The following is a 15351-nucleotide window of genomic DNA, read 5'->3' as shown; positions in this document are numbered from 1 at the left end:
CGGCGGCAGAGGAAGGCGAGAGATCGACTGAGGTGGCTGTGGGAGAGGAGAGCGAAGACAGGACACGATCGCATCCCGGGAGGAGCGCGCGGTACGGAGCGCGTGGACGCGGCGGGGGTGGGGGCGTGGGGGAGAAAGGGGGAGAGGTCGGGCCTGGACTGGGGGAGGGGGAGCCGTGAATGAGGGCGCTAGCGCGCTTGCGCGGGCGCCTCCCGAGGGACGCGAGGCCGCGCGGGGCGGAGCCCACGTGGAACGTGGGGCTGGGGTCTCTTAGAGTGGCGCCCCTCCCCCGGCCGCCCCGAAAGGCGGGGACTGTGCGTTCCTGGACTACGTGCCAGGGCGAGGGAAGAAGCAGTTCCTTGCAGCGGAGCCGGGCTGGTCTCCTGGGTAGTTAGGCCCAGCCAGCAGGGCGGCGGGACACCTCACCATCCTTTCAACCAGCCTGCTCTCCTAGACACGTTTGCCCTGCGGTGCCCAGGAAAGTCTGGGAGCAGAACGGCGGCTGACGATAGAGAGGGCCTGGGGGGCTACGTCATTGTGGCCGCCTCCTCCCCCAGCCAGGCTCGGTTTGGGGGAAAATCAGCCTTGAGGGGAGGGGCCAAATTGCCGGAGAAACAGCAGATGAGTCCCCCGAAGTGAGTCAGGGGCCTGAGCAAAGTTTGGTTTAAAAGTTTAGAGCTGGTCTAGGGGCTCCTTGGTGTCGACAAGGCATCAAAACTCGCCCCAGAGCTACAAAGAGCCCAGGGCCCTAAACGGAGAGGGGTGTGGGGGTTCTTTTTGAAAGGTTGGCATCCAAATCCACCATGAAGAACCGGGACAAAGAGGGTGGTGCTTCGAAGCTGCCAGCCAGCCCTTCCAAAGCAAAATCCCGATCGGGGCCTCAGGAAGCCGATTTATCCCAGACTTCGAGGCCTGAGAATGACCAGGAAGAGAGGAACCAGTGTGCATCTGGGAACCCTGCTCCCAAAGAAGAAGGAAATGCAGAAGTCCGGGCTGGCCAGGTCCAAGAAAAGAATGAGGGTATGTGTTCAGAGGGCTGCCTACTTGTCAGGGTCACAGGTTGAAAGTTAAGTCTGTATGGGGGGTGCCCTTGGGCAAGTCACTTAACCCCATTTGTCTAACCCTTGCTGCTCTTATGCCTTAGAAGGCTATCATTTCTAAGACAGAAGGTTAGGTTTTTTTCTGTTTTGTTTTTTAAGGGAAAACAAAAGACTGAGAGGGGCAGCTAAATGCACAATGGGTAGAGCACCAGACCTGGGGGCAGGAGGATCTGGGATCAAATATGACCTCAAACTTCCTAGCTGTGCAACCCCGGCCAAGTCACAAACCCATACCTAGCTTTTGCCATTCTTCTGTCTTAGAATTGATACTGAGAAGGGGAGGGTTGGGGGTGGTGTAGGTCCGAAGACAACTGTAGGGGAGCTTTTGGCCACAGCCCCTGGAAAGCAGTGGAACAAAAGGAATTGATAGTGCTGAAGATAACTCCCATTCCCATTGCCAAGGTATTTAGGGCTTATAAGCTTCCTCCTCACAACATTTCTGTGGGTAAGGTAGTAGAGGGTTATTTTCCTCATTTTATTGGCCATAAACTCTATATATATGAGTTATTTTGTGGATAAGGAAATCAACTAAAAGAGGTTGTGATTTGCTCATAGTCACACTGTTGTTAGGGATAAACATGTTGGAGTTCCTTGAGAGTAGAGTCTGTCTTCATCCTGTTTTGGCCTCCCCCCCCTCCCCCCCAAGCACTTAGCACAGGACCTGGCACAATAAATGTTTATTGACTGACTGACTGACTACAATACTTCCCATTGATCTGTATTTCCTCTTCTCTACACACTGACTTGCTATTATCCTTAAAGGGAAGCCTAGACTAAGAGGATTAATGCCTAGATATGGCATTGTGGGCTAGCAGGTGGAGCAGAATTCTTCCAACAACTAGAGCCATTACCTTAAGAAGTTTACCTGTTGCTTTTATGCTTGTTTGGGAGAACATGTGAGCAAATAGCCAAAATAGAGGTCAGATTTTAGAAATCCTTGGGAACTTCGTTCATTAAGCTAGATAGATAGACAGTTTAGAGGACAACAGAGAAGGTTGTGTTTGGAATCTGAGGCAGTTCCTAGTTGTATAATAATCACTAAGCCCAACTGCTCTCAACTTCAGCAGTTTCTTTTATAAAAACACAGGAAAATCCTAATTATGACACATACTTCATAGGGCTATTATAAGGAAATGGTTTTGCAAGCCTTAAATGGAGCTAGTAGTTTCATTTTGTTCCCTGGCTTTCTGTTACAGGGGGACAAACCAAGAATTCTCAGTCTGGCCCTGTTTGTGATGTATCTGAGGAGCTGAGCCGGCAGCTGGAAGACATATTGAATACCTACTGTGTGGACAGCAGTCAGGAGGGTCCGGGGGATGATGGGGGCCAGAGTGAACACACAGAGCCAGATGAGGTCGAGAAGAGCCGGAATTATTCTGCACGGAATGGAGAACCAGAACCAGGGACCCCTGAAGTCAATGGAGTGAAGGAAATTACCAAGGGAGAGCCAGGTGTCGAAGAGATCCGGGCAAATGATGAGAGTGGGGACCGAGACCAGAAGCGGGTCCAGGAAAAGAAGAAGGCCAAAGGCCTAGGTAAGAAAGGTGGACATCCAAATATGTTGAGTTTCAAGGTTTTATCATATCCTGGGTATCATTCTAATCTGTGGGGCTGTTGTACCTCTTCCTCCCTCTCCCCACTTATATTGTAAGCTCCTTGTAGGCAGAGAATTTGAACCTTTGCATCTTTGTTTCTCAAGCACCAAACTTGCATGCAGAACATCAAATACCTGTTGGGTAGAAAATTTAGAGCAAATATTACTTATGGCCTGCCTGATCTGGAGCTCTGAGTAATAGTAGTTTCAGGCAGTACAGATTTTGAGATGCAGGATTTCTCTTTGTCTATATCTTCCTCATCTGCCATTTGTTTTCTGCTTAAAGAGGAATAATCTATAGTTACTAGTAAAGCATTTGGAAAAGAAACCCTGAATTTGCCAGGAATGTGCTAGGTCTCTGAGGAGAACTCCCTCAGCTTCTCACCTGGGTAGAGGAAGAAGGGCTGAGGCTTGCATGCCCATACCACTCCCTCCTCCATTTATATAGCAGAACCTTTGGTCTGAATTGAGGGTTGGGCAGTCAGGAGAGTTGGGGTTTTAAGCTGAAAGTCATCCTTTGGGCCCTCTGTGGCCTGGAGGCATATATGAAGAAGACTCACTCTGTATCCCTATTTTTTCCAGGGAAGGAGATCACTTTGCTGATGCAGACACTGAACACCCTTAGCACCCCAGAGGAAAAGTTGGCTGCGCTATGCAAGAAATATGCTGAGCTGGTCAGTTCTGGACCCTCCTCCCTTCTTCCTGTGGAATCTGGGTGACCTCAAGGTTGGCATAGGCCTGACCCTGAGAGTAATAATACATCCCAGCCAGGGGACAGGGCGAAAAGGTCTCTTTTAATTCCTCTTTGGTTCTTTGATGAAGAATATGGAATCAGGGAAGAGAGGAGTACCCCTAGCTGTGTTCCCAAGGGTTCTGAGAGAAAGGAGAGCATTTGCAAGGTTCATAGAAGAATTGGCCACAGAATGAGAGCCTCTGTTCAGGAGTTATTTCCCTTCTTTGGGGCTGTGAACTCATTCATGCCTGGCCATGATTACTGAAAGTAGCTAATGTGCCTCCAACACGGATGATGTTGCATCAAAAATGATGGGGAAAGGGGGAAAATGCCCCCTGCTCTTGCCCCTCCCCCATCTCAAACTTATCGTTCAACTTGGCTAGGACATTTGTCCAAGAACTCTACCAGAGCTTGACAGTCACCCTGTGGGGTAGGTGCTTATCAGGATTGTTGGCCTCATTTTAGAGCTGAGGAAGCCAGCTCAGAGATGGTTAAGTAGGACAGCGAAGGTCACACAGCCAAGAAGAGCCTGGCTTTCATGACCTTGACACATTGTTCTTTCTCAGAACACGACCTGGAACTTTGAATACATGAAATGTCCATCCTCAGGTCCTGTGGCTACTTTGTTATGGAGGAAACTAGAGATATCAAGGGAGGCTCTGGGCTATTTGCTGTTCCTCTAACCTTGGCTATAGGAGGTGGTTGGATAGCCTCTTGGAGTGGGAGGCCAGGCTTTGCCTCTGCCTCTTGCTCTTTTGCCTTGGGCATATGCCTCCTCATTTACAGGACAGAAGCGATATCCCATGCCCTGCCCATGCCCTACAGCTAATGGGGTACATGACAGTGTTGTAATAAGTATATGAGGCAATGTAGTTATTGGTGTTAGTGAAATGCTAGTCCTGTTATTCAGGGTTGTAAGTACTCTTCCTCCCAACAGCCCTGTAAGGCAGATAGTTTGTAAATGTTAGCCTCATTTCACAGATGACAAACAGATGTTCCAAGAAGTTCAGTTACTTGCCCAATATCCCCCAACTTGTAAGTGTCAGAATGAGTAAGAGAAAGGCAGGAAATGGAGAGATTGGATTAGGCAAGAGGAGAGAACAATTAAAAGATGACCGTGTTGCTGCATTGACCCCAGATGGGCTTTGGAAGACCAAGGACAGGCAGGCCAGTCTCCCTAAAGGAATAGCTTTGTCCACAAGAGATGTCTGTGTCTTCACCTGGCAAGTACCATATAGCATCCTCCCCTTTCCATCACCTGTTCCCACTTGTTTCTTATAGCTGGAAGAACACCGTAATTCCCAGAAACAGATGAAAGTCCTACAGAAGAAACAGAGCCAACTGGTGCAGGAGAAAGACCACCTGCGGAGCGAACATAGTCGGGCCGTTCTGGCCCGCAGCAAGCTGGAGAGCTTGTGTCGGGAGCTGCAGAGACACAACCGAACCCTGAAGGTGACCCCAGCTTGTAGTACCCCCGCTGCTCATCCAGTTGCCTGTGGCATGACCAGCCCCATGGTCAAGGAAGAATTTAGGCACCAAAGGACCAAACTAGAAGAAATGGGCAAAGGTTGCAGAGAGGCAGATTGAGGTTTATTATTAGAACTTGGCCATCATTAGAGCTGTCCAGAAATAGAGGTGCATTCTCCCTATGGAGGACAAATGAAAGCTAGATTGTGTACTTGTCAGTACTTAGCAATTCCTTTACAAGTCTAGGTTGGTTTGGGCCTTTCTAGCTCAGAATCTGGGGTGACCTCTCAGCCTTTTGGTTTCAGCTTCTTACCATTTAGCCAACTGTTGTTCATAAATCACTGCTGGGCCTCCTGCTGCTTCTCTGTTACCTTCTGCTAGGAGAAGGGTTGAGGGGAACCTTTTGGGGAAAAGGAAGGAGTTTAAGAGGTCCCGAGACACACTAGGCCCTCTCTCCACAAGTAGCCTGAAAGGGCCCTTCCTGCAGCATCTGCCATAACCTCTTAGCCCATGGCTGGTGGACTCCTTACCCATGTCCTTCCCCCTGCTCTGTAGGAAGAAGGTGTCCAGCGAGCAAGAGAGGAGGAGGAAAAGAGGAAGGAGGTGACTTCCCACTTCCAGGTGACCCTAAATGACATCCAACTACAGATGGAGCAGCACAATGAACGTAACTCAAAGCTTCGCCAGGAGAACATGGAACTAGCAGAGCGGCTAAAGAAGCTCATTGAGCAGTATGAGCTGCGGGAGGAGGTATGGCTGCTGGGACAGGGGCCTGAGTGCCACTTGCAGGAAAGCCCCTCTGTTCAAAGTGGGTCAAGGCCCTGGGAAACGAGGGGCATGAAGAGTATTGGCTGGGCTGCTCAACACTGTGTTCCTGGGATGACTGCCAAGGGTGCCAGGCTACCCTTCCTAGCTTCCAGCAGCCTGGTCACTTGAAGTGGGGGTGGCATTCCCTTCTCAGGCCTCAGGTTCATCTTCTGCAGAGAGGCTGGCTGAGGACCTCTTGGACTCCTCTCCAGCCTGAATCATGTGGGGCGGGATGACACGTGTGTTGCTGTTCCTGGGTGTGGCAGCCTCCCCACCCAGGACTCCTAACAGTTAGACTAGCGGTGGCATGTTGGAAATAGCCCAGAGGTGCCTCACTCTTCCCCTGGGAAAGGGGAGCATTGTTTTCCCCAAGCTTGGAGGGGTTTAGGCAGCTTGCTCTACTTAAGCCAGACAATAGCAGTAGGTCTTCTGGCTTTGAGTTTAGGGTTCTTCAATCCTGAAACACTTGGAGCCCACACTACCTTGTGAAGGGGCTGGGGATGAAGTGGAAATGGGTGTCACGTCATGCCCTGAGTGATTCACAAGGCAGTCACAAACCTCCCTTTGCTCCAGGACTGGGCAGGGCTTGTCTTCTGTATGGCACACAGCATCCCATTTGGTGCTGGCTCTGACTAGCAGTGGCCAGGCCCTCACCCCCCATGACCTGGGCTTCCCTTGGCAGCACATTGACAAGGTCTTCAAACACAAGGATCTGCAGCAACAGTTGGTGGATGCCAAGCTCCTGCAGGCCCAGGAGATGCTGAAGGAGGCAGAGGAGAGGCACCAGCGAGAGAAAGATTTTGTAAGTGTCCCCCAGAGAACCCCAGACAGAGAGGCTCACCAGCAGGGACTCATTCAGGGCAGACAGTGGGCTGGAGATGTTCATTTCATTAGCCTTTGGTCATATTTGTAGATAAGGAACATTGATGTGAACATTGGTTCACCAAACCTAGATTAAGGATTTGTTGGAAATGGATAAATAGGACCTGATCTCTGTCCATATCTCAGGCTAGAGGGCCCAGCCCTCATATAGAGGGGATTGGGAGACCAGTCAGGAATGCTGTGTGTGTGACCTGGCAATGGACAGGACACTGGGCTTGGAGTCTAAAGGTGGTGCAAGCTTGGACTCTACTGATGACCTTCTCTGAATCATAGTTTCCTTATCTGTAAAATTTAGGGGTTGAGCTGGGTGAATTCCAAGGTCTTCTCCAGCTTTGATTTTGTAAACACTGAGCTTGAATTCAGCTGTCAAAGGTCATAGAATTTAGAGCTAGACATCATCTGCTCCCATATCCTCAACCTATAATTGAGGACACAGACCCAGGGAGAGTAGTTAACTTACTAGCGTGGGATTGCCCTGGATGTGAGTGGCTAATGAAATTATCCAACATGAAGGAAAGCTTTGAACATGGCCCAAGTCTTGAGCAGCTCTCATTTTGTTAACAGATAGGATCCATTAAGGATTGCCAGGGAGCTGTGTTGGAACCAGATTATGGAGGGCTTTGAATCCCAGACAGAATGGTATAGAAATTAAGCAGTGAGGAGCTATTGATGGTTGATGCGTTGGAAAGCTATTCCTGTTTCTAGGGGGTGATGTAATAAAGGCCTAGTCAAAGAAAGAGCCTCGAGGATGGAAAGGAGTTGACAGATCCTTTGGGGAGGGAAAGTAGTAGAACTTGGTGGCTACATTGATGTGGGAGTAGGAAAAGTCAGATGATGGCATTTATAGTTTGTTTGGAGTGATACTGGAGTATCTGGATACTGGAGTAAGGTTAGGCAAAGAGGCTGGTGGTGTCTCTTTGAGACCTTGGCTAAGATGCATACTGTACACAGTCTTAAGAGAACCATTGTCCCTCTGATGGCAGTAGAGTTCTGATCTGTGCTGCCTTCTTTCTGAGACACTGACTGGAGGTGAGGGGACTCTCCTACTTGTCTTTGAAACAGCTGCTGAAAGAAGCTGTGGAATCCCAGCGAGTGTGCGAGCTGATGAAGCAGCAAGAGGCCCACCTGAAGCAGCAGGTAAGACTTTCTCAGCAAGGTGGAAGGGAGGTGGTAGCAGTGGCAGCAGTAAGACTGAAGCCTGGACTCTTGCCTTCACAGCTCGCGTTGTACACAGAGAAGTTTGAGGAGTTTCAGAACACACTGTCTAAGAGCAGTGAGGTGTTCACAACATTTAAGCAGGAAATGGAAAAGGTAACATCACTGGGCCAGCCTGGGGCTGCTGAGGCAGGCTCAAAAATGTTCTTGACTATTCAAATCTGGGAAGGGTCACCCCATGGAACTCAGGTTCAGCTCTTTCTTCACATCCCATCTTTGACTTTTAGGTACTAATTAATTGTGTCACCTTAGGCAAGTCTCTTTACTTTTCTCTGTGTCTCTCATTCATCTATAATGTGGAAACATCAATACTTGGCCCACCTCTCACAGGGCTTTTGTAGGAAAAGAACTTTGTAAACCTTGAAACATCATAAATATGTGAGATGGTGTTTTCTTCTGGGCCTAGGGCCAATTTGGTGACTCCATTTTAGTGAGGGTCATTTGGGGGGTGGTGGTGGTAAAATTTCGTTTATTTATTTTAGGAGGATTTTTTCTGTGGTTACATGATTCATGTTCTTACACCCTCCACCCCCCCCCCTCCCCGTAGCTGACTTACATTTCCACTGGTTTCTTCATGTATCATCTATCAAGACCTATTTCCATATTACTGATAATTGTACTAGAGTGGTCATTTAGAGTTTACTTCCCAAATCATTTCTGCATCAACCCATGTGTTCAAGCAGTTGTTTTTCTTCTGTGTTTCCACTCCTGTAGTTCTTCCTCTGAATGTGGGTAGCATCTTTTCCATAAATCCCTCAGAATTGTCCTGGGTCATTGTGTTGCTGCTAGTACAGAAATCCATTACATTCGATTTTACCACAAAGTATCAGTCTCTATGTACAATGTTCTCCTGGTTCTGCTCCTTTCACTCTGCATCAGTTCCTGAAGGTCGTTCTAGTTCACATGGAATTCCTCCAGTTTATTATTCCTTTGAGCACAATAGTATTCCATCACCAGCAGATACCAATTTATTCAGCCATTCCCCAATTGAAGGGCATACCCTTGTTTTCCAGTTTTTTTGCTGCCACAAATAGCACAGCTATAAATATTTTTGTACAAGTCTTTTTCCCTATGATATCTGGGGTACAAATCCAGCAGTGGTATGGCTGGGTCAAAGGGCAGACAATCTTTTAAAGCCCTTTGGGCATAGTTCCAAATTGCCACCCAGAATGGTCGAATCAATTCACAACTCCACCAGCAGTGCATTAATGTCCCAGTTTTGCCACATCCCCAGTGAGGGTCATTTTCTGAGTCCCAGCCTGCCCTTTTTTAGTTGTTATTAGAGCAGATAATTATCCAATTCTTCCCAGTTAGGTAGAGGTTTTGTGGATAAAGGACTTTGGACTACTTTTGGGAAAGACTCAAGATTTTTTGTTATCATCACTGGCAGTAGTTGTATAGCTATGGGAAAGCCTATGGTTAAGAACTAACCAGCCTTGCACCCTTCTTGGTGTTGGGGCATTGACCTGAACCCCATATGGTCCCACTGTCCCTTGTAGATCCCCTGAGTCCTTTGGAGGAAGTACAAGTAGACCCCCCTCTAACTTCCCTGGTTTCCTTTTATTACTCAAATGACAGATGACCAAAAAGATCAAGAAACTGGAGAAAGAGACAACCATGTACAGATCCCGATGGGAGAGCAGCAATAAAGCATTGCTTGAGATGGCTGAGGAGGTATGTGCAGTGATTGATTGTTCCTGTGGGAGAGCTCAGGTGGGCTCTATCTATGTAGGGGATGACTCCCTTCTCTTGGGCTGGGACTCTGGCTCCTGGTGCTTCTCTCTGTTCTTGCCTTAGAGATTGAGGAGAGAGAAAAAATACTTCAGTGGGGAAATAGTTCTCAGGGCAGTAAACAAAGTGTGTGAAGAGTGGGGAAGAAAACAAAAGAGTGAGAAATATTAGGGAGCTTCAAAGGATATGGTGTGAAATGTGTGATGGGGGATGTCTGTCACCTCATTCCTGACCTGCTTGAGGTTGCTGGACCTGAATTTTTTCTGGATATCTGTACCTGCAGGGTGTGGAGGCCAATGAGCTTTGCAATTCAAGCCTCCCCTGCCTCCCTCAAGTACATGGGGCTTGGGCTCCTCTCTTGCTTAGTTCAATAAAGGCACCTTTTTCTTTCAGAAAACTCTTCGAGACAAAGAACTAGATGGCCTGCAGGTAAAGATCCAGCGGCTTGAGAAGCTTTGCCGGGCCCTACAAAGTGAACGCAATGACCTGAACAAGAAGGTGCAGGACCTGAGTGCTCATCCCCCACCTGTCGAGGCAGACACTCCAGAATCCCCCAAAGGCACAGAGAGGGGCAGCAGTGCAGAGCCTCTGGCTGAGGGCCTGACCCCTGAAGGCCCTGTTAACCAGGTCCCCCAAGCCCTGTGTCACACAGATGCTGCCTCCCAGGGCCATGAACTCTGAGCACAGGTATTCCGGGCCAGATGGAGACTGATGCAGCCACCCCTTCTGCTGACTAGAGAGACCTTGGTGGAAGGAAGACCAGGGATGACAGGAGTGGGCTAGTGAATGTTACAGGCCCAGCTGCTGTGGCCCCACCTCAGTTTAGGGGCTGGATATAGGGAAGAGCTGGGACCCATCAGGCATTTGACACTTTCTGATTTAGGTTCTTGAAGATGACTTTTATACATATACGGCATATAAAAGTGTGTGCCAAGCCCCATACTTTTATATGCACACATGTATAAAACAAGTGCACGCTTTCCTGGGACTTGGGCACGTGAACAGATGTATGTGACTAATCTGTGCTTTGGAGGGATTTAGCAGGAGTTGTTGCCTGTGACTGCTGACAGTCAGGGCAGGTCATTCGGCGGCTTCTCCCTCCCTCCTTCCCCCCTCCTCAGTTTGCGGTTCACCTCACTCCTAGCCCCAGATCAGCCTAGTTTCTCTCGGTGTCCCAGTACACACTCACACACAGGTGCACACTCACACAAGTGCACACACACTCTTGTATCTTTGTTGAGAGAATTGGGCTTGCCATGGCTCAAAGCTCTCCCAACAGCCCTGAGAGTGTCTTTTCCCCTCTTGCTCTGGGAGTCCAACAGGGACAGGAGTTTGAAGCCCATTTATTTAAAGACCCACCCAGTGGGAGCCTCTTGTGCTTTCCATTTGGGCCCAAACTAGACTGCATCCCAGTAGCCTTATGTTTCACAGTTGCCTCTGCGTCCAGCACAAGTGGGATTTGAAAAAAGATCATCCAAAGGGTTGTTTCAGAAGGTGTTTGGGGTTGTCGGGTTTGGGGCGATTTTGCACACGAGTGTGTTATTGTTGAGGAATTCATGAGGTAGGAGAAGGACCATTAGCAATAGACTGGCTTCCGGACAGTTTTTTAACCTTCTGTCTACAATCCCTCCCTTCTCTGCCTCAGCTTTGGTCCTGTAGCTGAGTTGGTGGGTGGGGTGGATGCATGTTCCTCATGGAGAGAGACTGATTCTTTCCTTTAGCGTTGCCCAGGATGTGAGCTTGAATCACTACAAAGGTTGTAGGACCCCAAAGGGTGCCTCTTGTTACTTTAGCAATTCAGCTTCAGGACCCCAGCTACCACCCCATTTCCATGGACTCCTCAGAATGCCCCGCAGCCACCGGGGATTGCTCTGACAAAGCACCTTGATTCCCACTCTTGCCTGTAGACTCTTGAGCCTTCCCTAAACTAAGCAGAGGTTAAGGATCATAATCATAGGACTTGTTGCTCTTAAGGATGGCTCCCTGGACTTCCAGAGTCAATGGGCTCAGGGCTTTGGCTACAGGTCAGTCTCCACACTGGCTGAGGTGGGAAGGGCAGAAGATTTCTCCCCAAATTGGCAGTTCCCAGGAACATGCCAGAGAGCTGTCTCGTCTGATGAACCTGGTGACAAGGGAACTTGGCTTTGTCTATTCTTGACTGGGCTGCACTCTTGAGGCACTTAGTGATTGTGCCAGCTGTGGTATAGGCAGACCTGTTGTAGGAAGCAGTTCCCCAGGACCAACCAGGCCCCAGCTCCCAAGATAAGGGTGCCTTGACCCTCCACTCCAGCCTAGACAGTTTGCCTTGGGACCAAAGGAGCTTTAAAAACTGCAGGGTAGAGTAGACCAAGAGGGCAGGTGTAGAGGGCCTTGGCCCCTTGGTGTTTCCTCCTGTCCCTCTCCCCAGCCTTTTCCCATGTAGTCAAGTCCTAGTCACAGGCTAATCCTAAATCATGTTCTCCAACATCAGTCTTCCCCTCCCCCCGGCGTTCTTTGCTTCTGCCTTTTGGCTCTGGACTGAATCCTTCCCCAGAGGGGCCCTAGGCAGAGGCCAGAGGGTCATCCTGCCCATGCTTTGTGTGCCTCCTATCTGTTGTCTTCCTAGCCTGACCTGAAGTAAGGGATTGGAGGGGTCATTGGGGCCTCAGGAGCTGGAGGAGGGACGTGGTGTGAATGGCTGCATGTTGCCCCTAGAAGGGACTCATTCTGGACTTCAACCAGCATTTGGTCTTGTGTTCCGAAATGGGAAGCATTTCCCCACCTCTGGGGCGGAGGGATGGATCCGTTTCTTTTCTGTCCCTTTTTTCTTTTTCAGTCTTCCGAGGTGCCCTTTCTAACTGCCCCTCTCCTCCGTGAGTGATAGCCCAAAGCTTCCTCTCCAAGGTACCATCTGGGTAGTCACAGTCTGGGCTTCTCTCTGCATAAGGAGGGCATGGATGGCACTTATTGCCCAACTCACTCTGGCTACCTCTCAGCTGCTGTAGATCTGGGGCTACAGAAGCAGCCTCCGACCTTCCATGTTGGGGCCCTTTGCTGAGAAGCTACACCCGACAGCCCAGATGCTTCATCTGGCCAGACTGTGACTCCTTGGTTCAACTCCCAGTAAACCCCTTCTCAAGAATTGTGTGAGAACTGAGTTTTCTCCCAGGTGGCAGCGGCAGCCACCACCACACTAGAGCCTCCTTTCCCTCCTTGACCCCTCCTCCCACTAGTGACCAAATCTCAGAGTTCCCACACCTGCTGTTGGCTGCTTTCCTTAGGGATCTGACCCAGACTTCAGCTCCTTGGCACCTTAAGGGGAGGCTTACCCCTGGACAGGCCCTGTGCTGGGCCCAGAGAGCCCTGAAGCTGGTGGCTTTTGTTTCAGGGATTCACTTCAGTGCGGCCTCTCCATTGGGCCTACAGGCACAGCATGATCATTCTGGAGTTGGTTCTCTGTGGGTCAGACTGGAGGGCATTTTCTGTAGTGAGGGACCGATTTAGAATGGCTTGGTGTGGGGGCGGGACGCTTCCCCCAGTCTTGCCAATGGCACAGCAGGGTACACAGGGTTTTGGGGGAAGAGCAACAGGGACAGCTTCCTGCCTGTGGGCCCTCCAGGCAGCCTGAGCCCATGGGTGTTGGGAGCTACATGCTAACAGCTGTCTTTTTCCTTTTCACAACAGACGGGGGATGATTTTGATGTATTTTTAACCACATTAAATAGTCTGTTGCCTTAATTTGACCCCGTCTCCTCGTGGCATAGAGCGATTGATTCAGGGGCCGCTGGCCGGGTGATTTCCAGCCCCATCTTATAGCCAAGTACCAACATGTTCAGAGATGTCCACAGCCCAGGCATCATCCTGGCCCTACCTTGGCGTGAAGTCTTGCTGGACTTCAGACCTAGCACAGGATTCTGAGACGAAAACCAGTGGCCCAACTTCCATGACTATAACCGGCTTGAGGTTCATGGGAGGTTTAGGGTTGGCTTTCCTGGCATTCTAGGTCCAGGGAGCCAGTGTAAGCAAAGGCCCAAGGGCAGGAAAATAGAGGATGTTTCTGGGCCAGAAGTGTGAGGAGGAGGTGCAGAACGGGAGAGAGATGCAAGAATTATTTTACATGGGACACTAAAGCCTCACTGTTTATTTTCTACCTGAATGGCTGAGACCATGCGGTCTGTGACTCATGGGTGCCTGCCCAGCCTGAGCGGCTCACAGTTCTTAGGGGAGGCCCTATGGGGCAGGAGAGTCATTGCTCAGCCACTTACTTCCCCTGAAGAATGAAGATAATGGGGTGAGGAGGGGCTGTGGTGGGAATACCACCACCATGACAGGCAGACGAGCCCTGCTATTGCCAGCCGTCACCTCTGTCCTTTCATTAGACCGGCATAGAGATGCCTTCCTACGGCCTACTGGGGAGCTAGAAAGTCCACCATTCCTGGGCTCATGGCAGGGCAGGGTTTCAGGTTGGCAGTGACTTGACTCCTGGCTTGCCGTATTCTTACAGCCATATTTCACGTCCTCCTTGGGGTAAGGTAGAAGCAGTGGGCGGGAGGTTCCTAGAGGATCAGGTCAGTGGACTGAGATGCCACTCCAGGCCTTAATGGGAAAGAAGAGGTAAGAGGCAGCCCAGGCCATTGTCCCCAGGGCAGAATGTTTCTGGCCAGCCCCGCATTGTAAGAGATTCCCAGGAAGATCAGTAACACTGCCAAAGACACTTGAGTTAGAGCAAGGCAGAGCCCATGTTTTACCGGCACCAGGCTCTCCAATGCCTCTAAATCCAGGACTTCCGGAGCTCCCACACTGCTACCAGGTGTTTCCTGAATTCCATTCCCAATTCCCAGCTCTGGTTGGGTTGCTTCTCTTACCAAAATCCTCAATTTCCCCCTTGCCCACTTATTAAAAAACAAAAAATCATCATCTTGGCATCCAAGGTCTGTCATCTAGCATTGACCCATCTTGTGTTCTGTCATTTTCAGTCACATCCCACTTCCTCCCCCCCACCCCCCAATTTGGGGTTTTCTCAGCAAAGATACTAGAGTGGTTTGTCATTTCTTTCTTCAGCTTATTTTATGGAAGAGGAGACTGAGGCACACAGCTGAATGACTTGCCCAGGGTCACACAGGAAGTATCCGAGACCAGATTTAAACTCAGAAAGCTGAATCTTCCTTGAATTTAGGCTCAGCACTCTGCACTGTGCCAACTTAGCTACCCAGCCATTAACCTTAATGCTAAAGAAGCAAAGCTTTCCAGGGAAATGATTGCCTCTTGTCCTGCCTTTTCTGCTGTGCTAACATTCCCATGACTAGAATGGACTGTACCGCTTCCCTCAGTTTCCTGGTGTTAGTGTGCCTAATTTCCAGATGCAGCTTAGGTACCTACCACCTCCTTAATGACCAAGGTGGAAAGGCTCTCTTCCCATGTCAAGTAACAGGGCCTGGCATTAAGCAGAGTGGCGTCGGGGCTTTATAAACTAAACACTATAACTTTCTGAACAGATAATCATTTCCTGTTCCCAAACTCTCTAGGAAAAGTGAATCTTCTATATTAGCAGAAGTGGAGTCCTGGATCTGTGGTAAGGCAGGGAGTGGAAGGAAGCCTGAGGCCCCAGTTTCCCAGGAAGACAATCCCTCTTCTGGTTCTAAAGGAGACCTTCTACAGGTCCAATCTGGATTCAGATCTTGCCTCTTGACCCTAGCTGAAAAGCCAGGCAAATCCCCTACCTCAGACAGAGATGGGTATGAGATTTTGCTTGGTCTTCAGAAATATTTGGGAGTTTTGAAACATAAAAAGATGCAATGACAGGAAACAAAGGTTTGATCCTTTGAGTTTATTGATTTATTAAG

The 15351-nt window shown here is 49.5% G+C and overlaps 1 protein-coding gene across 1 annotated transcript; it reads left to right on the top strand.

Moving 5' to 3' along the window:
- The first annotated feature begins 11 nt into the window (after positions 1 to 11).
- TXLNA (taxilin alpha) lies at positions 12 to 13246 on the top strand. The gene is made up of 11 exons (XM_044668013.1): positions 12 to 91; positions 785 to 1020; positions 2297 to 2635; positions 3277 to 3368; positions 4709 to 4879; positions 5450 to 5644; positions 6384 to 6503; positions 7646 to 7720; positions 7802 to 7894; positions 9377 to 9472; positions 9923 to 13246. The coding sequence occupies exons 2-11, from the start codon at positions 804 to 806 to the stop codon at positions 10208 to 10210; spliced, it is 1686 nt and encodes a 561-aa protein (XP_044523948.1). The 5' UTR covers positions 12 to 91; positions 785 to 803; the 3' UTR covers positions 10211 to 13246.
- Positions 13247 to 15351: the final 2105 nt, after the last annotated feature.

The sequence above is a fragment of the Gracilinanus agilis genome, chromosome 3 (assembly GCF_016433145.1).
Source record: "Gracilinanus agilis isolate LMUSP501 chromosome 3, AgileGrace, whole genome shotgun sequence".
NCBI classification, from domain to species: domain Eukaryota; kingdom Metazoa; phylum Chordata; class Mammalia; order Didelphimorphia; family Didelphidae; genus Gracilinanus; species Gracilinanus agilis.
Note: the sequence above shows the minus strand (reverse complement) of the source record. Positions and strands in the feature narration are given on the sequence as shown.